General features: G+C 43.0%; 2 protein-coding genes across 5 annotated transcripts; one reads left to right on the forward strand and one right to left on the reverse strand.

The window, feature by feature from the left end:
• Window positions 1-24,341, forward strand: LOC134206874 (phosphatidylglycerophosphatase and protein-tyrosine phosphatase 1). 3 transcript variants are annotated; one of them, XM_062682616.1, is made up of 5 exons: window positions 1-146; window positions 223-487; window positions 728-784; window positions 1,182-1,649; window positions 23,979-24,341. In XM_062682616.1, the coding sequence occupies exons 2-5, from the start codon at window positions 482-484 to the stop codon at window positions 24,132-24,134; spliced, it is 687 nt and encodes a 228-aa protein (XP_062538600.1). In that variant the 5' UTR covers window positions 1-146; window positions 223-481; the 3' UTR covers window positions 24,135-24,341. The 3 variants fall into 3 exon arrangements, with proteins under 3 accessions (XP_062538600.1, XP_062538599.1, XP_062538601.1); XM_062682615.1 differs by having other exon boundaries at window positions 6-163; XM_062682617.1 differs by lacking the exon at window positions 728-784 and having other exon boundaries at window positions 6-163.
• Window positions 24,257-25,349, reverse strand: LOC134206877 (succinate dehydrogenase [ubiquinone] cytochrome b small subunit, mitochondrial). 2 transcript variants are annotated; one of them, XM_062682620.1, is made up of 3 exons: window positions 25,174-25,349; window positions 24,751-25,045; window positions 24,257-24,683 (listed from the first exon to the last, which is right to left on the reverse strand). In XM_062682620.1, the coding sequence occupies exons 1-3, from the start codon at window positions 25,214-25,216 to the stop codon at window positions 24,494-24,496; spliced, it is 528 nt and encodes a 175-aa protein (XP_062538604.1). In that variant the 5' UTR covers window positions 25,217-25,349; the 3' UTR covers window positions 24,257-24,493. The 2 variants fall into 2 exon arrangements, with proteins under 2 accessions (XP_062538604.1, XP_062538603.1); XM_062682619.1 differs by having other exon boundaries at window positions 24,751-25,051; window positions 25,174-25,344.
• Between the last annotated feature and the right edge of the window lie 4 nt (window positions 25,350-25,353).

Raw genomic sequence — 25,353 nt, forward strand, 5'->3', positions numbered from 1 at the left:
CACTTCTCACTATACGTTTGTGGTGTTACGTCAACTTTTCTCACTGCGCATGGAATCAACGAAAAGAAAAACAAAATTAGTTAGCATTTTTATGTGGTAATATTCAGTTATTAAGTGTGCCTTTTGTGTCTAATTAAGTTATTAAGGTAACTTTCATTGTGAGGTAACTAGTGTTAAGTGATAAATCATAAAATTAAGCCTAATAAATTGTATTTCTTCTAGCAAAATCACATCGAAATTTGAAACCCGCCGGACCTTTTATTTACCACAGATCAAATATACGAACAGACAAGTAACTGGTCGTGTTGATCGCTACCCGCGTGTCTGGCTGCTAACTTGTGCGTGTGCGTAAGCTACCGGTGAGAGAGAGAGGGTGATCGCGATCAAGCGTGCGGGAACCTCGCTCAAACAAGAGATTTCACCTTCGCGGACGGAGCTTTCAAGATCATCGACCAAGTTACTGCTCCCCAGTTCGCTCAGGATGACGGTAGAGTAGACTTTCACTGTTCAGTTTTTGCTTGCGATGTGCTGTTGCTCTGCATGACCAAGTTCCTGTTTTATATGTTAGACTGATTGGCTTAAATCGATCGCTAGTGGCGCTTTTACTGTTTAGATTAGTTATTGTAATATAGAATAGGAACAACTGTTTACTAACCGTGGAACCGTGTTTCATATTGTATGTGTTCAAATTTCGTCGCAATCTACTTTCGGGGGAATTTCCTAATAGGATCAAGCACAGCAGCAGCTTCAAGTCCAGCGTTCCAATCGGCACCAACTCAAACAGGTACGTCATTGTGTAATCGTCACCGCCACTTCCACTGGTGTAATTAGCATTTCGCGTGTTACGTCTATGAAAATATCAACCAAAGGTTTAGCAATATAACCGTGATTATAAAAAAAAACTCATTTTCGCTACAACCGTTCAATTGTGTTCTTGATTTTCTACATAAACTACCCAAAACATGTTTGAAACTATTCATCTTCATAGACAAGAACCCTACAGAAGAAATCCGAGTTGCACCAATGCTCACGCCTATGCTTAGAAATATTATCGGCTGTATAGATATTGGTCTTTAACTGTATGCAGAAACTGGTTTTTCAAATTTTGTTTGATAATAGATTCATTCATTTACATAATGGATTCATATTTTTCATACCTCTTCTTGGCTGTTTCGTTCTAGGCAATGTTCGCGCGGGTCACCTTCTATCCCACGTTGTTCTACAACGTGTTCATGGAGAAAGTGACCAAACGAAACTGGTACGATCGGATAGACGAGAACATGATTCTGGGCGCGCTTCCGTTTCGCTCGATCGCACCGGAGATGGTCCAGCAGGAAAACATCAAGGCCGTCGTCTCGATGAACGAGGACTACGAGCTGTGGGTGTTTTCAAACAACAAGCAAAAGTGGTCCAAATTGGGGGTGGAGTTCCTCCAGTTGGCCACGACGGACATTTTCGAGGCCCCCTGCCAGGATAAGCTGTGGAGCGGGGTAAAGTTCATCAATCGGTTTCTGCCCAAGGGCCAACAGATGCAGTCGCTGGTGGATGCGAACGAGGAATTCAAGGAGGATCGAGTGGGAACGGTGTACGTCCACTGCAAGGCCGGACGGACGCGAAGTGCCACACTGGTGGGGTGCTATCTGATGATGGTAAGTGATTTTGGCTACTAGGATAGGATTTACATGAGCATGGGGACTTTTGCACTAATTTGTGGATTTTTTTTAATGCAAATCGAATGAAACACATAATAAGTGTTTCATAATAAATTTCTAAGGGCCAAGCCAGAGTAAACGCGCCGTGCGATGCGACAGTGCAATTTGACAACCTATTGATAATGATTGTTATTCTTTTACGGAACACAGTAATAAAGCGTTAAAAAAAAATCTTTTACGGGAGTCGCATCGCTCGTCGCGTTTACTCTGGCTTGCCCCTAAAACGAGCACGAAAAACTTCTTGCTTCATTCTCGTGTCTGAATCAAAACATCAACAAATTCAAAGAAATTTATTCTGAAAATTTAAAATATCAAATTCCGCGAAAATTCAGAAGAATTTTCTGTGAAAGTTCGGAACAAATAGGGTCTATCTCATTTGGAGAATTGACCTTTCCCGTCAGAAATTTTTATTCGCTCAATCGATTCTTTGGCTTATTTATGTCGGCGAGAGTACACTACGACACAGTGGAATACCGGTAAGGATTTTCGGAGGAGTTGAGGAAACACGTACGCGAGAACTTTAGCGATAATATTACTTTATTCGCGGAGTTAAATTAAACACGTTTTCACACGGTAGCTGTACTTTTACTTGTAACGTATACAAACATAACAAAGTGTATAAGCACGGAAGGTGCTCTCAATAGGGTTGTGCATGAAGGCTCAATGTGAGTGCATATAAGGGAGGTGAACATTGCACCCTCTCAACACTCCCCCTCAATGTGAATTCTCCTTACACGATTGATCTTCGCAAAGTCCCAGCAACTCGCAGAACTGATGATGTTTCACGGGACCCAACGGTTTGGTCAGGATGTCGGCTTGCATTTGGTCTGTGGGACAGTATTGCAGGCGAACTTCCCCACGACTACATAGTTCTTCTACGAAGCGTTCCTTGGTATCGATGTGCTTAGATCTTCTACTTACGCGCTCCGAGTGAACGAATGCCAAGCATCCTTGGTTGTCTTCCATGACGGTGGTTGGTTGATTCTGTAGTTCGCCCAGATCTCGAAGAAGCTGTCTGAGCCATAGCGCTTCCTGGCAAGCTGCGCTAAGCGCCACGTATTCAGCCTCCATTGATGACAACGTTACGCACGGTTGGCGACGACTCGCCCACATAATACAACCTCCATCGAACTTGAACAATATTCCGGACGTAGATCGCCGACTCTCAATATCGCCGGCCCAGTCGGCGTCCGAGAAACCGATTAGACCTTGCTGTTGTTCTCCGCATAACTGTAACTGATAGCATCTTGTACCTTGCAGATAGCGGAGCACACGCTTCGCCGCAATCCAGTCACAGTCTCGAGGAGCGGTAAATCTTCTTCCCAGGATCGCTGCACTTGCTGCTATATCCGGCCGAGCGACAATGGCCAAATATAGAAGTCCGCCAACCAAACTTCGGTAGTTAGTTGGATCTTTGAACGGTTCACCACTTTCCACAATCTTCAGGTAACCAGCGTCCATCGGTGACTTGGCCGTTTTACACTGTTCCATACCGAACACTTTAAGCAACTTGTCTATGTAGTTACGTAGGCTTAACTTGAACACTTTGTCTTCTCGCTTGACTTCTACCCCTAGGAAGTGACGCACTTCTCCCAGAGGTGTTAGTTTTCGGTTTTCAGTTTTGCAGTGACCATCTCAATTTGCGATCCACTGACACACGCGATCAACATATCATCAACGTACACTATCAACATCACTTTCACGCTTCCGATATCACCAACGTACAAGCACGGGTCCGCCACGGCCGCTTTGAACCCAATTCGCACCAAAACTTTATCAAGTCGCCGGTTCCGGACTGACGCAGTCCGTAGATGCTTCGCTGTAGATGACATACCATGTGTTCCTTGCCGGCAACGATGAATCCAGGCGGCTGTCGCATGTACACCTCTTCCTGCAGCGAACCGTAGAGATAGGCCGTTTTTACGTCCAGGTGACGAACCAACATATTGTTCTTTACTGCCACCGATAGGAATGTTCTGAACGTTGCTTGGCACGTGACTGGTGCGTACACATCCTCCACGTCGACTCCGGAGCGCTGTGCAAAGCCTTGGGCTACAAGCCTGGCTTTGTGTTTCACGACTTGGTTTTCTTCATTGCGCTTCTCTTTGTAGACCCATTTCGAACCAATGGGCTTCTTCCCTTCTGGTAATGGGACCAGGCGCCAAGTTTGATTCCGCCGAGACTCCATCTCTTCTTGCATAGCGTCATGCCATACGCGATGTTTCAGGGTCTCTTTGAAGTCGATTGGGCTTTCTACAGCACACGCGGCGAAACCTACTGCAAACCCAAGGTTTGGCCTGGATGAACGACGTAGGTTCGGACTTGAATTTGCTTGAGGGGCTTCAGGTTCTTCGGCTTCGTAGTAGTCGTCGGATACATCTTCGGCCGACTCTTCACGCACTTCTTCCTTCTCTTCTTTGAAGAGGATCAGTTCAATTTCTTCTTCCTTTTCCTTCACAGTTTCACTTTTCTTATTTTCTGCAGGTGACACTTCCATCGTTGTCGATCCGTTGTCCAACTCGATGAAGCGAGCGTCGCGGCTCACCGTGATTACATTCGTTTCAGGATCCACAAAGCGATAGGCCTTCTGCTGTATCGCATAGCCGACGAACGTCAGCTTTCTGGCTTTGCTGTCTAGCTTCTTGCGTTTGTTGTCCGGTACGTGTACATAGGCTTGGCTGCCGAAGATCCGAAAATGGCTGAGATCGGGTTTTCTTCCCCACCAGAGTTCGTGAGGCGTTTTCTTGATGGTCCTCGTCGGCAATCTGTTCTGTATGTATGTGGCAGTTAACATTGCCTCACCCCAGAACCGCTTTTCCATCCCCGCATCCACCAACATACAGGTTGCCATTTCGGTGAGTGTTCTATTTTTGCGTTCCGCAACGCCGTTCTGTTGCGGCGAATACGGAGCGGTGTATTGCGATTGGATTCCTTGCTGCGTATAACGGCCGGCTTGCGACCGAAGTGATTGTTGACCCAGCTAACATACTCTTTAATAATTCCAGCAGCTTCGGACTTATGCTTCAGAAGGTATGTGACCGTAAACCGACTGAAGTCATCGATTATGGTCATCGCATATCGGTTTCCACTCGGCGTTTCGTTGTCCATCGGTCCACATAGGTCCGTGTGGACGATATCCAGTATTCGGGACGATTTCCGTTCGACAACTGGAGTGAAGGGCATTCTTGCCGATTTCCCCTCCATACAACACTCGCATACCAATCGCAACCCGCAATCACTCACCTTAAATCCGGTAGCCAAATCTTCCTTCGCGATCCGTTCCGCAGCTGCCCAGTCGCGGTGGCCGAGCCGCCGGTGCCACTGGTGCTGGCAGTCCACTCTGTGTCGGCCTTCTGCTGCCGCCAGCGACGCATCTGCTACACGCAGGTAATACAAACCATTCTGCCGGAATCCCGTGGCAACAACGACACCGTTAGCATCAACGATTTCACAACCATCACCGTCAAACATCACACGGAAATTTTTCTTCGCCAATTTTCCGACCGAAATCAAATTTGTGGACAACCCGGGCACGAACTTCACTTCGTTTATATCAATTTTGATCGTTTCGTCGGACCCGTCGACACCGTACACAATGCCACTTCCTTCACCCAAGATTTGGGTCTTCTTCCCGTCTGCCATCGTTATGTATCCGCCCGAAAACTCTTTCAACGACTCGAAAAACGACCGATCGTTGGTCATGTGCGCACTGGCGCCACTGTCTATCACCCAACCGCACGATTTCCGTTCTCCGACGGTGAACGCAACACCACGCGAGTCACTTTGTGCGGCCTTAGCTTTCACGGATACATTACCGCTACCGACGTTGGCTGTGTCACTGTTTTTCTTCTGGCCAGCTTGGAACTTCCTGCAGTTCCGTTTGATATGACCGGCTTTCTTACAGAAATGGCAAATGCGAGAATCACTAGCCCACTTGTTTTCCGCGGATCGCATTGCCTTTTCACTTTTCACTGAACCACATCCTTTTCGCTCTAGCTGACGATTGTACTCATCGACAAGCTTGGACTTCACTATGTCGAGCGAGATGTCGTCGTCGGATCGACTATCCAGAGCCGTAACCAAACCGTCGTACGAAGCTGGCAGGCTGCGTAGCAGCATACAAATTTTAGTGTCTTTATCCAAACTTGTACCCGCCGCGTCAAGCCTATCGAAAAGATCGTCGAATTCGCGCACATGATTTTCAATATTCCTGTTTTCCACTAGATTCGAAGTACATAACTTTTTCAAAAGTGAAACGCGAACCGACCGCGTCGTCTTTTGATGGTAACGCTTGAGAGCATCGAACGTATCGCGCGCGAAGGCACAATTTCTCACAAGCGACAACTGGCTGTCTTCAAGCAGCAGGATTATTGTCGCTTTTGCTTTCCGATCGTCCTTCTGCCATTCGTCGGTACGATCGTCTTCGTCGGGAATGTCTTCTTCGATCACGTACCAGAGATCGTCGCGAGCAAGGAACATCTCGACCCGCACTTTCCATGTTTGCCAGTTGCTGCCGTTCAATTTGGCAATCGAAAATTTCGAATCACCCATCTTCACCGGTGCACTTTTTCACGGGGTAAACAAATACAACTCTTCCCGTCTTCTCACTGGCAAACTGGCAAACTTCTCACTTCTCACGATTTCGCTAGCCTTGCTCTCACAAACACCAATACACTTTCTCGTCGTATGCAAGACGACGCTTGCCCTGCCGATGCAGCGGCGAAAAACAAAATGGCACTACCCGGCTCTTCCCGGCCGGATCTTTCAACTTCCCGAATTTCTTCCTTTGGCCCACTCGCTGGGACCATAACCTGTCGGCGAGAGTACACTACGACACAGTGGAATACCGGTAAGGATTTTCGGAGGAGTTGAGGAAACACGTACGCGAGAACTTTAGCGATAATATTACTTTATTCGCGGAGTTAAATTAAACACGTTTTCACACGGTAGCTGTACTTTTACTTGTGACGTATACAAACATAACAAAGTGTATAAGCACGGAAGGTGCTCTCAATAGGGTTGTGCATGAAGGCTCAATGTGAGTGCATATAAGGGAGGTGAACATTGCACCCTCTCAACAATTTAAAGTCAACTTTTGCAAAGAACCCATTTTTTTCGCCTTTTTAAAATAAAAATCGAAAAAGTGCTGTTTTTTAAAGATTGGCCCAATTTTGAACGAACATCGGGTCAATTTTTCAGGCCGGTTCAAACGTGCAGCACTTTTTCGGTTTTTGTGTACGATTTCAAAAATTTCAAAAAAAAATATGGGTTCTTTGGGAAAGTTGACTTTAAAAAGCCAAAAAACGACTCAGACAATAAAACCAGAATAAAACATCTCAGGGTTAGACTCGATCGGAGTGTATAAAAGACATTGGATTAAAATTTAAAAAAACTAAAATTTCATAACCTACTCTATATACATTAAGGTCACTCCTGACGGAATCCAAGTTCCAAAGTGCCCGCGTTTTCGGGGGCACATCACTCGACTCAGAGGCAGCGCACAACTGTTATTTTTGTTGATTTAGCTTTGCTGCGTCGCAGCATGCGTGAAATAATAAAAATGACAGTTGTGCGTTGCTTCCGTATCGAGTGGTGTGCCCCCGAAAACGCGAGCACTTTTAAACTTGGATTCCGTCAGGAGTGACCTTAAATTAAATTTGATAACCTAAAGCCTGTCCACGTTAAATTTCGGACACCCATCATCCAATGCGATTTTTCAAAATTTTTACAGGGAGACCGCATCGTGCTTTCGTGCTGTGCGGTTCTTTCTCTCTTTGCGGAAGGAAGTTTTAATACTACCCGAAGCTATTTTAATTTCAACGGTGCTTCTTAGCGCTATTTGTACCCACTGATCCCGTTACGATCTTTGCAAGGACCCGCCTTCGTTTTACGTTGGACCCGTTTGCGGAAGTAAAATTCCGACAAGCGGTGGTAATCCTGCAGGGACACCGTTCTGGGAAAAAAACCTCTTAGAAGGTCACGTCTCCACGCTCAGCAATGAGTATTAATAAAAACAAGAGGAAGACTCCCCGTCTTTGAATTCTCCACTTCCTTCTAAGAAACAAGGTTTCAAGACCGTCCTGCCAAAGCGCGGAAAAATAGAAGGAAGCTGGAGAATTCAGATATTCCTTCAAACTCTAATGTCGGAAATAATTTTTCTCCTATCGAACTGAGCAATCAGTTCGATTTGATTAATGATGATATTGAGCAAATCGAATCTAGCCCAGGTGATTCGATTCATGCGAAGCAAAGGATTTCGCCAAGTGTGGTATCTGTTGCCGAGTTTTCTGGCTTTAGGAATGAGATTTTGAGTAACCTTCGGGGGATCAAGGTTTCATTTCAGATTGCTAGGAAGGGTGACTGCCGCGTTTTGCCGGGATCCATTGACGATCGCAAACGTCTTCTTCAGTATTTAACTGAGAAGCGCCATAAATTCTTCACATACGACGACAAAACTGAGCGATTGTTCAAAGTCGTCTTGAAAGGTCTCCCCAGTGATGACAAATCACTGGATGAGATTAAAATTGAAATTTCTCAATTACTTGGATTTTCACCAGTCCAAGTAATTAAGATGAAAAAGAAATCCCATTCTGGTACTTCCCAGAGGGCATTTCTCAAGAATTTTATTTAGTTCATTTTAACAAAAGTGAACTAAATAATATGAAAAGTTTGGAAAAGGCCTGTATTATGTCTCATGTCCGTGTTACATGGGAACATTTCCGCAGGCCTGGGGGAAATTTCCAAAACCCTACCCAGTGCCGTAAGTGCCAAAAGTGGGGTCATGGAACCAAACATTGTCACATGGATGCTAAATGCATGATTTGTGGTGGAACCTCTCACGCCAAGGACGCATGTCCTGTGAGAGAAGATTCCAATAAATTTAAGTGCGCAAACTGTGGGGGCAATCATAAATCCAATTTCTGGGAATGCCCTTCACGCAAAAGAGTTTTGAATTCCCGTGCAAAATTGATGACGGGAAATTCCAATCGGATCCCAGATTCGACGGGTAGAAATTTTCAAACGCTCAAATCTCGAAACCGTTTACGGGTCGAGAAATTCATCCCCGCCACAATTCACAAACAAATTTTGCCGCTCGTCAACGGGTAGCAAGCACTTCAGTAAATACCTACGTATGCAAACATCGCTGCTGGTAGACAAAATTTCTCTTCTCAAAATGAGGTTTATACCCATGTCCCAACGGAAAATAACGGTCATGTTGCCGATTCAGGTAGCATGACTGCTTCCGACTTTGATTTTTTAACTGAACAATTGCATCACATGGTTGATGCAATGTTCAAAGCAAATACCATTCCTGAAGCTGTTCAGGTTGGTATAAAGTACACACAAAAAATTGTTATCGGACTCCGTTTCAATGGATCCAAATAATTGTGTGAAAGTTCTAAATTGGAATGCCCGCTCTCTAAAGGGTAAGGAAGATGAATTATTCAACTTCCTTTCAGTTCATAATGTGCATATTGCCATTATAACTGAAACGTATTTAAAACCAGGACTCTCCATTAAAAGAGATCCAAACTATTTTATCTACAGAAATGATCGTCTTGACAGCGCCTGTGGTGGGTCGCCATTGTCATTAATAGACGTATCAAACATAAATTATTTTCTTCGTTTGAAACCAAAGTTTTGAAACCGTGGGAGTTTCTGTTGAAACAAATTTTGGTCAATTTTCTTTCATTGCAGCCTATTTGCCTTTTCAATGCAATGGGCAGCAAAAGAATTTGTTGAAAGCTGATCTTCAAATTCTGACTCGCAACAAATCAAAATTCTTCGTAATTGGTGACTTCAATGCCAAACACCGTTCATGGAATAATGCTCAAAGCAATTCCAATGGTAAAATTTTATTTGAAGATTGTTCTGCGGGATATTATACTATTCAATATCCCAATGGACCAACTTTTTCTTCCAATCGAAATCCTTCTACAATTGATTTAGTTTTAACGGATTCAAGTCAGCTGTGTGGCCAATTGGTAACTCATGCTGACTTTGACTCTGATCACCTTCCTGTGACATTTGAAATCTCACAAGAAGCCATTTATAATCCAATCAGCTCTACTTTTAATTATCATAGAGCTGATTGGGATTTATATAAAACGTATATCGATAGGAATTTTGATGTTGATATTCCTCTCGATACCAAAAGTGATATTGATAATGCTCTCGTATCTTTGACAAATTTAATTGTCGAAGCCAGAGGCATTGCAATTCCGAAATGTGAAGTTAAATTCAACTCCATTATTATTGACGACGATCTTCAGCTACTGATCCGTCTTAAAAATGTGAGAAGAAGGCAATACCAAAGAACTCGCGATCCCGCGTTGAAAGTTATTTGGCGAGAGTTGCAAAATGAAATTAAAAAACGTTTCGCTATTCTGAGAAATACCAACTTTGAGAATAATGTCTCGAAGTTGGATCCCAGTTCGAAACCCTTTTGGAAATTAACAAAAATTCTTAAAAAAAAACCTCAAAAGCCAATTCCAGCGCTTAAAGAGGGAAATAAAATTTTATTAACAAATGGCGAAAAGGCTCAAAAACTTGCTCAGCAGTTCGAGAGTGCCCATAATTTTAGTCTAGGTCTCACTAGTCCAATTGAGGATCAGGTTACACGAAGCTTCGAAGACATTCTCAATCAAGATAATGTTTTTGACCCTTCGTTGGGAACTAATTTGGATGAAGTGAGATCTATTACTAGAAAATTTTAAACTATGAAAGCTCCGGTGATAATGGTATTTTCTACATACTTCCTTCCTGAGAGCTCTTTATCCTTTTTGGTTAATTTATTTAACAAATGTTTTCAATTGGCATACTTTCCAGATAAATGGAAAAACGCCAAAGTTGTTCCAATTTTGAAGCCGGACAAAAATCCAGCTGAGGCTTCTAGTTATCGCCCTATCAGTTTGCTTTCTTCAATAAGCAAACTGTTTGAAAAGATTATTTTAAATAGAATGATGGTTCATATTAATGACAATTCTATTTTTGCTGATGAGCAATTTGGTTTTCGCCATGGGCATTCAACCACTCATCAGTTATTAAGAGTTACGAACTTAATTCGGCTCAACAAATCTGAAGGATATTCGACTGGAGTTGCTCTTCTTGATATAGAGAAAGCATTTGACAGTGTTTGGCATGAAGGTTTGATTGTAAAATTGATGAATTTTAATTTTCCTCTGTACATCATTAAACTGATCCAAAATTATCTATCAGATCGCTCGCTGCAGGTAAACTATCAGAATACTAAATCTGATAGATTACCTGTAAGGGCTGGTGTCCCCCAAGGCAGCATACTGGGGCCCATATTGTATAACATTTTTACTTCTGACTTACCTGAATTACCACCAGGGTGTCAAAAATCTTTGTTTGCAGATGACACGGGCCTTTCAGCCAAAGGGCGAAGCCTTCGTGTCATTTGTAGTAGATTGCAAAAAAGTTTGGATATTTTCTCCACTTACTTGCAAAAATGGAAAATTTCCCCGAATGCTTCCCAAAACTCAGCTTATAATTTTCCCACATAAGCCGAGAGCTTCTTATTTGAAACCTTCTAGCAGACATATTGTCACTATGAATGGGGTTCCAATTAATTGGTCTAGCGAAGCTAAATATTTAGGACTTCTGCTAGATCAAAATTAACTTTTAAAAATCACATTGAAGGCCTTCAAGCCAAATGTAACAAATATATTAAGTGCCTATATCCACTTATAAACAGAAAATCAAAACTTTGTCTTAAGAACAAACTTTTGATTTACAAACAAATTTTTAGACCTGCCATGTTGTATGCTGTGCCAATATGGGCTAGTTGCTGCAATACCAGAAAGAAGGCACTCCAGAGGATTCAAAATAAAATTTTGAAAATGATTCTGAAGTTGCCTCCGTGGTATAGTACCAATGAACTTCATAGAATTTCTAATATTGAGACATTGCAACAAATGTCCAACAAAATAATTTTAGACAAAAATCGTTGCAATCTTCTATTGCAACGATTAACTCCTTGTACCCTTAGTATAAAATAGGTTAAGTTTAGTTTAAGTTGAAAACATTGTAATTCCTACATGGTTCAATTCAACCAGAGGAAAAATTCTAACTGCCAGTGGCAATTGAAATGTATTAATAATAACTAAAAGCGTAACATAGCAAATAAGGATGATAGTGTTAAGAAAACACGGAACACCTAGTCTAAGAGATGAATGCATGTATTAGATAATTAGCAAATAAAATTAGTAAAAAAAAAAAAAAAAAAAAAAATTTTTACAAACCACTGAGAAGATCAATTTTCATGACAGCTAAATCTCTCCGCTTTATGTAATAGGACAGGGCCAAAGGTGCTGGTTGAAAGAGAAGGCGCCACAACATTTGTAGTAAAATGAATTTTCTTGTATGGACAAATCACCCGTTCTTACTAACTACGCATCACAGCGATATGTGACCTAGGTAGAAAAGCTAAAATTTGTTTTTCTGATTTTTTATGCCCTTATTGCATTTTGCAACTTTAAATAATAAATAAGATCTGATTACAGCTCCATACTAAACTCAAGCGGTTTACTACAAATTTCTTTATGACTGCTCTCCACCTAGAGTGTACAAAAGTAACATTCAAAACTTACGCCATTCAACAACAGTTGTCACTGCTGTATATGCGAATTTACATTGATATAAATACGCAGCATCGCCACCTCTCGTTTGGTAGTGTTACATTTAAATATCAATGTCCCATAATTGAATAAAAAAACACCTTCTTGTTAAATTTGTTTGGTAGGAGCTAGGAAATGTTATTTTTGTTAAAAGTTGTTATTTCGATGCACCGCTAAACACCATCCGACTCCCGAGCCCACTCCGACAATACGAAAGACTAAAAAGGAACACCGAGAATGATCGGGAGGTGGTTTCCGCCCCGATCGTGGGGGGCTCGATCGTCAGAAGGGGGTTTTGGATAGCCGAGTGGAGACAGTTCGGTCTCTTGTGTTGTAACCGTCAGCTAGACCAGTCGTGCGATTCGTGTGAAGTGCGAGAAATCCCGGTCGAATAAGTGGACACCAAGCTGCGATAACGGATCCGGAGATTCAGATATCCTATTCCTTTCCCGGAGTTATCACCGATTACGGGAATCCAACCGTGGAGTGCATAGTGACGCCGCGAAATACCCCATGTAGTGCTGATAGTGTCCGTCGGGTAGGCGTTCGAATGGGCTAGCGACAGCCTACCGCGTGGTGTAATCGGGTTCAATTGTCTCCCGGAGATCGGCCCATTGTGTAAGACCTGGTGGTACCGGCCAAGAGTTAAACCGTCCAGTAGAGACTTCCCGCTTAAACAATCGTTCGCTCAAGGCCCGAGGGTTCCATAAGTTACAGTGAATTAGACCGACCCTGTGCGGAGAAAAGTGTCTCGCCGGAGGTGCAAAATAATTGTGTGGCTGGTAATATTGTGAACTCGCTGAATACCCCCCTTCAAACTGCCCCGCCCAAATGGAAATTATGGTCCGGTGCACAGAAGAAAATTAGTGAGCGTGAGTGTCACGGTGAAACAGAAGAGGTAGCGCAGACGGTGCGGAGAGGCCCCTCTCCCAACATAAAAAAAATCATCTCTCGGATAGGGAAGCTAGGCGCCCCTGAGATGAGTCGCAAGGTAAGTCGCATGCTCTATTCCATAGTAAGCTGAATCGTAACTTACAGTAGTGTCAATATCGCAATTTATACCAGCAGGTGTACAAGTGTTGTTGAAATGATTTGAAAGGGCCTCAAGCGGAATTTCAGCTAGAATGCCACTGGTCTCGTCCTATTCTTTCAGCGTGTTTTCATCATTGTGTAAAGTGATAAAATGGCTACAAATCAATTGGAAATTGTCTCAGTGTCCGAAATTTAACGTGGACAGACTTTAGATTGGAACTAGCGCCCTAATTGGAGCCTGATCCGAATGCAAGCAACGGACCCTAAACTTTTCTTTACATTCACCAAATAGCGTTCATGTAAGGTTTTGATCCCGACCAGACCACAGATGTTCTTGTCCTGAGAGGGGTGTTAAGGATCATCCTCAGAAATTTGTTTTGGACCCGTTGAAGTTTGAGGTGGTGGGTTTTAGCGCAGCTCTCCCAGACCGACATGTCGTATTCGATCACAGGGAGGATGATTTGCTTGCAAGCTTATTTTTCAGGGACAATGACGAGCGACGGTTGGTCAAAGGGTACAGTAGTTCAACAAAACGTTACACTTCGTCACTGTCTTGTCAACCTGTTGCATGAAAATAAGCTTGCTGTCGAGGGTCAAGCCAAGGTAGTCGGCCTCATTGGCCCATTCCGCAGTCGTGCCATTGAGGATGATTTTACAGTCCCCAGGCGGAACATGTTTAGGGGATTTTGAGTGGGGGAAAATGATGACCCGGGTCTTCGCCGCGTTGATACAGATCTTCCAGCTGGTGAGGTACTCTGTCAGGGCATCCAGGCCTCGTTGGAGTTTTGCCACTAGCGCTCTGATCACTCTACCGTTGTAGACGAGGTGTCATCTGCGAACAGAGACAGAATGCCGCCTTCTGGAGGTTCTGGCATGTCGAAGGTGAACAGACTGAAAAGCAGTGACCCGAGGATACTGCCCTGGGGGACGCCTGCGACGATGTTATGCGCATTGGAACTCGCTCCGCTGATAGAGACCCGAAATGTCCTTGCCGACAGATAATTTTTGATGATTTTCACCAAGTAGCTGGGAAGATTGTAGCGTTGTAGTTTTTACACCAGGCCATCATGCCATACATTGTCGAAGGCCTCCTCGACATCTAGTAAGGCCATGGCGGATGTTTAGAGACAAACTTGTTCCGTCTGAGGACGTTGGTAACTCGGGTCAGTTGGTGTACGGTTATTCGACCACGTCGGAAACCAAACTGTTCCTCGAGCAAGATGTTGAGATTTTCGGTAGACTCCGGTGATGAATAGCTTTTTCGAATAGCTTGGATAATCCTGAGAGAAGGCTGATAGGATGATAACTTTTGGGGGAGGAAGGATCCTTCCCAGGCTTCCGGATGGGGATGACTTTCGCTTACTTCCAGGACGATGGGAAGTAGCTGAGCCGGAGACACTGATTAAAGATCAGCGAGAGGTGCTCAAAGAACGGAGCACTCATGTGTTTCAGCTCGAGATTCAGGATGCTGTCGAAGCTGGAGCCTTCATGTTCTTCGACTATTTGATATGGGCCGTCAATTCGCCAGCTGAGATCTCCAACTCCTCCGAGAAGTCGTTGGGAATCAAATGGATGTTGTTAGCATGCTCGTTGGCGGCTGCTTCGTATGGACTGACGATGTTTTGCCCAAGATTGTGTGAGCTGACGAAGTGACGACCTATTTCAGCGACCTTCTCTGCGGGAGTTATCAAGCGATCCTTAGAGCCATTATTGTCTAGTGGGATCAAAGGTGGAATGGGCCGAAGCTTGGATTTTAGTATTTTCGTCATTTTCCAGAACGGCTTAGCATAATCTGGGAGAGTGCGGATCTTATTCGAGAAATCGTTATTTTTGAGGTAAACCATTCTGGCCTTGATAATTTTTGTGATTCGATTGCAACGTGCCTTAAGCTCAGCAGTACGCTGCAGTCCAGTACGCTGAAACTGCCTGCGAGTGACATTCCGCAATCGAATCAAATCTTTGGTGAGTGTATCGATGTTTAAGGAGTTGCTTACCTGTGCCGAGCCGTCGGTACATGTTGCTCTCCGCAACCGAGATCGCCTCCTCGATGGAACGTAGCTTTTTTTTTACTTTATTGAAGTGATCTTTTTATTTTAAAATTAAGTTCATCACTCAGATGGAACGCAGCTGCCGATCGATTGCTTCAGGCGTTACCGGCCGCGCCTCGTAGTCGACGATGTTGTCCCAGTCGACTCGGTGGTAGATTCGCCGGAACGGCTGATGCCGATTGACCGAGAGAGCCCACTTCCGCCACCACCGGATAGTGATCCGAACTGAGCTCCTGGTAGACGACCGGTTGCGAGACGTGGTCGTTCATGTTGGTTATGTATAGGTCGAGGGTTGCGTGGACACCGGACCGACTCAGATGAGTAGGGGAAACCGGGCTCAAGATCGATTAGTGGCCTTCCTCCATATCGTTGCTCCAGACTGGTTTTCGGCCGATCAGCTTCTCCGTGAGTGAGTCAGATCGAGTGAGCCTTGGCTGGAAACAGGAGTGTTTTTTTTTTCATCCGTCATATTTTTTTCCTATTTTTTTCAATCTGATTCTCAAAACCCTGGATTTGAAAGTTTGAATTTTGGAAGACGGAATAGGATCTGGAAATACTTGACCATTTGGTGATCAAGACGATTTCAACACCAACCGGAATAAATCCAGTATGTACTCGAGTGGGAGTCCGACTGACAGTGAAGCAGTTCTCGCTTTTTTACTGATGAAAAATCGTACCCATCTTTTATGAGAGCCGAAGTCTCTTTGGAAATCAGTCGGATACAGTGTACCAGTATACTTCCGGCAGTTTTCGATGTTGATTAATATTTTATCCGCAATCGTGATGTTCCCTCTGAAGAATTTCGAATGTGGATGATTATATGGATCCAAGCTATATTGCGGTTTTCTGCAAGTATTCTCCAATGGTCGGAATGTTTTTTCGTTTTGCTGTTTTGGTGAGATCAAACTATATTCACTATATTAATATTTGATTTTATCTGTGTTTGCGTATTTCATCTGTTTTGAAAATTTCATTGATTTTAAAAGACAAATGGTTTATTGGGTTTATTTATACACTTCCCAGGAGTTCTATTAAAGGCTTACGACACTTATGTAGGTCCTCCTTAAGGGTCGTACCCTACGTACGGTTGGTACGCAAGCATTTTTCTGAGATTTTCGACCCCCCCCCCACGATTTTTAATATATATGATGCGTAAGAAAACGTCAGACGCTCTCCCCTTTAAGCGCTTATGTAATGCCGTTATGTAATGTGTACAGTTCATTATATGATTTAATAATTTACAAACCGTCGTAGAACTTTCATATCTTAGAGAAAGGATTATTCATATGCGGACAATATTTTTAGTTCAATCGTTTCTCATGTCTAAATTTGCTTAGATTAGTAAATAACTGTAGCTGTAAATCTGATCAGTGAATATAATAAAAAAAACACAAGCACTTAGCAGGAGTTGAAAAGTTCCACACTGAATGGTTATTTAAGGAAATTATTATTTTTAAAGTATGCATGCTTCCTTGTTAGAGTATGCATATACGTCCTGCATTACATTAACTAGGGGAACAGACGGCTTTGGCAGGTTTTGTTCTATTATTGGCAGGGGGGTTTTTGTCGACCGAATTTTATGAAATTCGGCCACAATATTCTTTGATATGCAAAGAATGTTTAGTCCAAATTTGAGCAAAATCAGTCATAAAAAAAACCCCTGCCAATAATAGAACAAAACCTGCCAAAGCCGTCATTCCCCCTATGGAAGTATATATATTTTTTATATCTTTATTCGATATCGTAAAGCAAATTGTTGACAAAAACTAAAAATTGTTGAACTGGTATCCAACATAATTGATCTATCCATTACGCCTTCATGCAACTGTCGGATCACCACCAAGATGAATTTCAACATAGTTATTGTCGATTTCTGGTTATATAACTGGTACATGACAGTACTAAATATAGTTGATTTGTTTTTACCATGTTTTCATATCTTCTAATGTTCGCCAATCTACAATATTTTTTCAAGTGGTGATGAGAAGAATTAGAAAACATAGGTATTTTAAACGAAAAGACTCATGTTATTATGTGTGCTACTGCTTCGCATCTACTTATCTTATCTTTTAGGATTCAAGTATTCTGTCTTTTATTATTTTCAATCAAAACATTCTTCGACGGACGACTAGTTTTTTCATCTCTGAAGGCAGCAATTCATTTCTAATCATACCGGCCTGGAAAATATCTTGCCTGTGCAGGACTTTCAAAAAGAAATTTGGTGAGAGAACTCCATTCTATATATTATTAATTTACATTAAAACTATATGAAACTATATAATTATATTTAAAAAAATAAACCATCAGGGCGCCCGATTGAAGCGATTTGGACAGGAAGAGTGGAATCGCCAACTTCCTGTTGTTAACATCTCGTGGATAAAAGGCGGGCTCTTCTCCCCATCTATTGGGTCAATCTGGGAAACGAGGGCTAGATTTTATTATTGTTTGTACGATCTTTCTTCTGGAAGGAGATTCTCTATTCATCCCGTGAATTCGCATAAGTGTTTCTGCTTATGGAATCACCCCACCCATTTTTGGCCCTTCATACAGGAGTTTGATGAAATACAAACAATAGTATATGTAGTGTTGGCAAGTAAGTCTTTGAAAAAAATAAATAATTAAAGTTAAACAGAATATTCCGAGGTGTGGTGATATGTATTAGAGAAATAATAAACATATAATTATTATTTTCATCTTCAAATTATAAATGGAAAATCGACTAATTATTTCATAGCGCCCATTGCTATTTGGTAAACATAATTGAATGACGAGACGTCATACGAACGAAAGGAATGATGCAAATCCGAATGATTGATTCGTCAGCCACGCATCACTAGTGCTACATGTTCGTGATAGGCATAGTTGTGGGTGCATACACTGTAAAGGCTTCAGTTATACAACGGATGTGTAGAAACGCATCGACCTGGGCATCATCTTATTCCGCAGCCAGGGCCTACAGGAGTAGGCCCGAGAGGAGTTCCCAGTGACAGTAGTAGACAGTGAGTAAGCGGGTGGCACCGCCCTCTGCTGGTTGAAATGTCACTGGAGGAAGCAGATTACCAACGTCAATTCAAGTAGAGAGCAGTGCTCTTACTTGAATTATCGTTCGGTGGAGAAAGCATCAGCTCCGATGGCGAGTAACGGGTACACCGCTCTCTGCTAATCGGAGCGAGGATGCTTCGATCGCGACAGTATAATCATGATAAAATCGTTTGTCAGATATGGCCAGTGCTATCGGCAGGTGCCTTGCTACAATAGATGGTAGTATCATCATCATCATCATCATCATCATCCTCCATGTCGTTGCTCCAGATGGTGCCGTTTCGATTGCCGCGACTGTTGCCCCAGGCTTGATGTTTGGCATTCAGGTCGCCGGCAATGATATACTGGCCTTGCCTCCGCGTAAGCTTGACGATGTCCCTCCGAAGGGCAGCCGATGATCCATCGCCGGCTTTGGCTTGCGTTGGACAGTACGTCGCGATGAGCGTGATTGTGCCGACGGGAGTGGTCACTTCGACATCGATGGCCTTGATCATCTGTTCATCAGCTGTTTATCGCCACACTGAACCAGCTCTACTGGGTCATTGGGTGCCAATCTGTCGTGCGCTCAGTTTTTAGGGTCTGTCTCATTTGGAGAATTGAACTTAAAAGTGACAGTTCGAAAATTAGAAAATCACCCACCCAGCCAACAACTCATATAACTCATTTGCAATCCAGTTAAGTGGATACTTATTCGGTAAAAAAGATCATATAAAATGCACAGATTCCACTTATACGTACAAATTTGGAGGCCAGGATGATGTCTACGACTTTCAGCCCTGGAAAAGAGCAACAATTTCAAGGAAATCAACACGTAAAACGTTTTCAAGAACAGGAACCAGTCCTGTCATAAATACAACGTGTGTCATTATACGAGCTGAGTTTTTTTCAAATAAAGAAGAAAAGAGCAGACATTTTTGTGCGTCGCGTCTTTATTTTCGTATTTTTGTGAGAAATTCGGGTCAAAAAACCTACGGTTTCGGTAAAATTTCGCGACTGTTTTCGTTAGTCATGCCTTGTCTACTTCCGCTATATTTCGGTCCCATAACAGATAGGTTATTTAAGAGATTGTTGCCCAAAATCAACTAATGATAGAGCACCTCGGAAGTGTTGAATAGCAACCGAGCGCTATGAGCTAGCAACATTAAATAACAATTACTGTAGTAGGCTAGAACTTGAAAGAATAAAATTATGTCACTTCCATTGTTACCGTTACACAAACCAGACCTGTTTTACTACCAACTCTGCCTATCTCAATAGGTTATGGGCCCAGGTCAATTTGAAAAGGAACTTGTAATCGGAACATTATTAGCAAGTGTCTAAACTTATCAAGATGACGGAAGATAAGCTTTGGTTGTTCGATGGAACAAACTTCGGAAATTGGAAGTTCCGGATCGAAGTTCTTATGGGAGACAAGAACATGCTAGGTTGCTTAACGAAGGCCATCGGCGATGAAGAGTTTGCGAAGGATCTTGCGACGGACACTCCCGAAATCAGGAGCTAATATTGCGAAGGAATTTGAAATGGCATTTGTTGCGAACGATGAATGTTTGTCAACGATTACTACGACAAACTTGAAAATTAACTGGTTTCTTGACTCTGCTGCAACTGACCACATGGTCAAAAGCAAGATGTTTTTCGAAGAGTTGCATTCATTGGAGGAAAAGGTTCATATAGCTGTGGCAAAATCTGGACAAGCACTTATTGCGGAATATGCGGGAACCATAAGAGTAAACAAGATGATTGGAGACCGTAAACTACCGGCGGTGATGAAGGATGTACTGTATGTGCCAGAATTACAGTGCAACTTATTTTCCTTGCGACGAGCTGAAGACAACGGTATGGCGGTAAAGTTTTCGAGTGGACGTGTGACGATTACGAAAGATCGTGTAGTTGCTACCGGAGAGAGAGCTGGACAACTGTACAGAATGAACGTTGAACTACGTAGAAACGAAGGTGAATTATCCGAACAAAGTTCATTGATCGCAAACCAAGATTATTTTGAACTGTGGCACCGGCGCTTAGGTCATCTCGGGGAAGCAAATATGAAGATCTTATGGAAGCATGGAATGATTGAAACAACGACAAAAATTCTTGACTGGCCTGAAAAATCCCTCTGCGAAGTATGCTTGAAGGCGAAACAAACTAGGCAACCATTCGGTGATGTTGGAGAAAGGCGTGCATCGCGGGTCTTAGAAGTTATCCATTCAGACGTGTGTGGGCCGTTTACCCCAACGACTTGGGACAACAAGCGGTTCTTTGTTACTTTTATCGATGGATACAGTCATTTTACGGTTGTCTATCTTCTGCGGAGCAAGGATGAAGTGCAGGAAAAATTTGAAGAATATTATGCTCGTGTTACTGCTTTCTTCGATACCCGGATAGCTCGATTGAGATGCGATAACGGCGGAGAATATGTGGGCAAATCATTTCGTCAGTTTTGTCGTTCGAAAGGAATCAGCATTGAAGCAACCGTCCCATACAGTCCGCAACAGAATGGCGTGGCAGAACGAATGAACCGCACGTTGCTGGAGAAATCGCGGTCAATGATTTTTGATGCCAGTTTGCTTAAATCCATGTGGGGCGAGGCAGTATTAACTGCAGCTTACGTGAGTAATCGAAGTCCGACATCAGCTCTAGAAAACAAAATAACACCATTTGAAGCATGGTACGGCAAGAAGCCCAATATTGATAAAATGCGAATTTTCGGGTCGGTGGCGTTCACCTTAGTACCAAAAGAGAAGCGTGGTAAGTTGGATTCGAGATCGGAGAAAAACATCATGGTCGGCTACACCACGAATGGATATAGAATTTGGGATTCACGCAAGAAGAAGATTTTCATATCAAGAGACGTGATATTCGATGAGAGCCAATGTGGTACTCAACATGAACACCAGATGTTATATAAAAGATATACGGAATCAGAAATGTCAGAAGAAGTTGAAGAATTGCAACCAAATCCTGATAACCAAGATATTGTGGAACTGACAAATAATCAAACTGATGAAGAGCATGAACAAGTAGAAGATTACCTAACTTCTGATGACGAGGACAGTATCAATGACTCAACAAACGACGCGCTCCCTTCGCAATCAGAACGTGATGATTGCTCTGCAAACACACTCACGAGGCGAAGCGGACGGGAGCGCAGACTTCCCGGTAAGTTACTAGATTTTATTACCGGTTCGAGAGCATCTACTGCTGCAGAATGTTTCTCAGGTAAATCCAATAACGACTATACTGATTCGACGATGGCTTTTGCGCTGAATGCTGAAACGTTCGTGGATGACTTGCCAAGTACGATCATTGGGCTGCAGAAACGGAACGACTGGAACCATTGGAAGGATGCCATCAAAAGTGAGCTGGAGTCGTTGCATAAAATAAAACGTGGGAGCTAGTTCCGAAACCCCAAGGAAAGAATATTGTCGATTGTCGATGGGTATTCAAAATCAAAAAAGACGAAGCTGGAAATATCGACCGTTATAAAGCTCGTTTGGTTGCCAAGGGTTATTCTCAGAAGAAAGGCTTCGATTATGACGAGACGTATGCACCAGTAGCCAAGGGAACAACAGTACGTGTGCTATTAGCAGTGGCAAATCAAATGAAGTACCATATCCACCAAATGGATGTAAAAACCGCGTTCCTCAACGGAACATTGAAAGAGGAAATATTTATGCATCAACCAGAGGGGTTTGAGAAAACAGATCCAAGTCTTGTGTGCCGACTGAAGAAATCACTCTATGGACTGAAGCAAGCTCCTCGAAGCTGGAATTCGGAGTTTCACAACTTTGTGTTGCAGCTTGGATTCAAAAGATCAAATTTGGATAGCTGCCTCTACTCGTGGAGAAAACAAAGGGACGTGATATATATTCTTCTCTATGTCGATGACATCATCCTTGTGTCTAACCGTTTGAACTTGATAAAAGATATGAAGAATAAATTCGCATCAAAATTCGAAATGACTGACGTTGGAGAATTGAAGTTTTTCCTAGGTTTAAAGATTGATCGAGATCAAGATGAAAGAACTTTGAAGATAAGTCAACCAAAGTATGTCAAGGACCTGTTGCGACGTTTTGGTATGAGTGAATGCAAACCAATATCTACGCCGTTGGATGCAAACTATAAATTAGCAAGACGTCAAGATGAACCTGTCACTTCTGAACCATACCGTGAGTTGATAGGATGTTTGACATATCTAGCACTTTCATCAAGACCGGACATCAGTGCAGCCGTCAACTATTTCAGCAAGTTTCAATCTGCACCTACGAATGTACACTGGATTCATCTCAAACGTATTCTTCGTTACTTGAAAGGGACTGTGGATCATGGCTTAGTATTTCAGGCGAACGATAATTCGGAACCACTCAAGGGATACGCTGACGCTGACTGGGGTAATGATCCAGATGACCGTAAAGCAATTTCTGGAAACGTTTTCCAAAGTTTCGATGCGACAGTTTCATGGATGACCCGGAAGCAGAATACAGTAGCCCTTTCTTCGACGGAGGCTGAGTACGTTGCACTTAGCAATGCCATATGTGAAGCAATTTGGTTACGAAATCTTATTCTGGAATTTGGAATCAAATTACAACATGCTGTACCGCTATTTGAAGACAATCAGTCATGTATTTCTATCGCCGAAGAACCACGGGACCACAAAAGAATGAAGCATGTGAACATTCGCTTCAACTTTATTCGGGATGAACTACAAGAGGGACTTTTCAAGATACACTATATACCTACAAATGAGCAGTTAGCAGACCTGTTCACTAAAGGATTGGCGCGTGGACCGTTTGAGAAATTGAGAACTAAGTTAAGGCTGTTCGGTTGAGAAGGGGTGTTGAATAACAACCGAGCGCTATGAGCTAGCAACATTAAATAACAATTACTGTAGTAGGCTAGAACATGAAAGAATAAAATTATGTCACTTCCCACGGTATACAGACAACAAGGTAGGCTCGTAAGAAAAATGACACTTCAGGAATGACGCATATTTTATCGCAACATGTTGGAGTACAAAAGTAAGCATGCTGAGACCGTAGAGCATCGTCTCGGTTCAGCTTGTGCGAAGATAGTACTTACGTCACATGTTTACATTCAAACTGAATGTTTACCTGCGTGATGAGCCTGCCTTGTTTTTTGTATGCCGTGGTCACTTCCATTGTTACCGTTACACAAACCAGACCTGTTTTACTACCAACTCTGCCTATCTCAATAGGAAGCGGTTCAAAATTTTAAGAAAAAAGTTTGAGAAACAGTTCCTAACTGGAAATAGTTTTCCATTCTGCTCATTACGGTCCACCGAGGCAAGTAATGTGGCTTCACGCGTAACTGTCTCATGTTACATTTGATAAGAAAAAAATCAAACTATATAGCGTTAATTTGTTATTTCAGATTCGATTGGATCTAAGAACGCTAAGAGGATAAAATAAGTTGGATTGCATTTTTCATACGTCTCCACAATTCGACAATTTGTTGAATTCCAAATTAATCTATATTTGCATTTTCAGCGCAACGGATGGAGCCCGGAGCGAGCAGTGCAGCATATGCGCGAGTGTCGACCACATGTGCTTCTTGGCACCAAACAATGGGAAGCTCTCCGAATATTTCACAATACCCGACTAGGCTCGGCAGGTCAAAAGCCACCGGAAGCGACATCGACGTAGACAAAAAAAAGCAGCAATTCTACTCGATTTGAACATCTACGACCCATATATAGGAGCAAAGCTAATTAAATTCTATTCAAATTGTAAATAGGACCACGCTAGTAATGAAACGCCTTTGAAGCTCAGTTTTCCCGTAAGCACTTTATAAGATCTTCCGAGATGAAATTATAAATAACTTTGTTATGCAAATGTGTTTCTAGATCTGGATCTCGTTTCTTTCTCCATACATTGCTGTTGTATCAAATTATCCGAAATGTCCCTGAAAAGTAAATCGTTGCGTCCGGCACAATGGGCGCTATCTGTCTCTTCTTCTTCTGGATCAACTTCTTTCAACTCCGTGCATACTATCAGATGACGATTTAGGCTTTCGGCTTCGTGGACCAAATCTTGCGGATTGTGTTGGCAATGCCGATGTCATTGTGGATGAAGTAGAACAGTCCTCCTAGGGTGGCAGCGGAAACGAGCAGCAGCAATCCGTGACAAACCTTCGGAACGGTCGCACCAAACAGAATTGGCCGTACGTAGTCGGTTACGATGGCTTCAAGGCCCCTAAAGTTTTGAAAATTCAATTTATTAGAAAAGGCTTCATGCCGAAAACAACCCAAACAGTACTCACCAATACTGATGCATAACAATGCTGACGGCCATCAGTGCGTCACCGGCTTGCGAAGGAAACAGCAAACCCACCGGCAAGATGCCGAGCAGTGCCACGGATAGCGCCCGCTCAGCATTCCACAGAGTGACGTGATTTCCGGTGGCGGCAGCCCGGCGAACGGGACTGGCGCTGAACTGTCTCAGACTGGCGAGGGCAAGCGATGGGGCAGGCTTGGGCAGTAGGAGCGATTTGGAGGCAGACGTCAGCGAACGGCTCACGGCGGGCACCTTGCCTGCATTGAGCAACGAGACGAAGACTGGAGCTGGGAAATGATTAACTGTTTTTAAACCAGTTTTTCTAGTGGGTTTGCGTTATTATGTAATGCCAGTTTTCCAAAAGGGGAAATTTAATGTCCAATAATTCTACAGTTTTCTCGCCACTTACCAGAGTTTCTGCACGAGGATCGCAGTACAAAGTGGAGAGCCATTTTTGGTGACAAATTGCTTTAGGTTCGGAGCAAGAATTCGGAAAAATAATTCACACAATCACTCTACAACATTCGTTCTCGTGCGTGATGCAAAGAATGCAAAACACTGCGAGCGGCGACGACCTGGTTGGGCTGAA

The sequence above is a fragment of the Armigeres subalbatus genome, chromosome 1 (assembly GCF_024139115.2).
Source record: "Armigeres subalbatus isolate Guangzhou_Male chromosome 1, GZ_Asu_2, whole genome shotgun sequence".
Lineage (NCBI taxonomy): Eukaryota > Metazoa > Arthropoda > Insecta > Diptera > Culicidae > Armigeres > Armigeres subalbatus.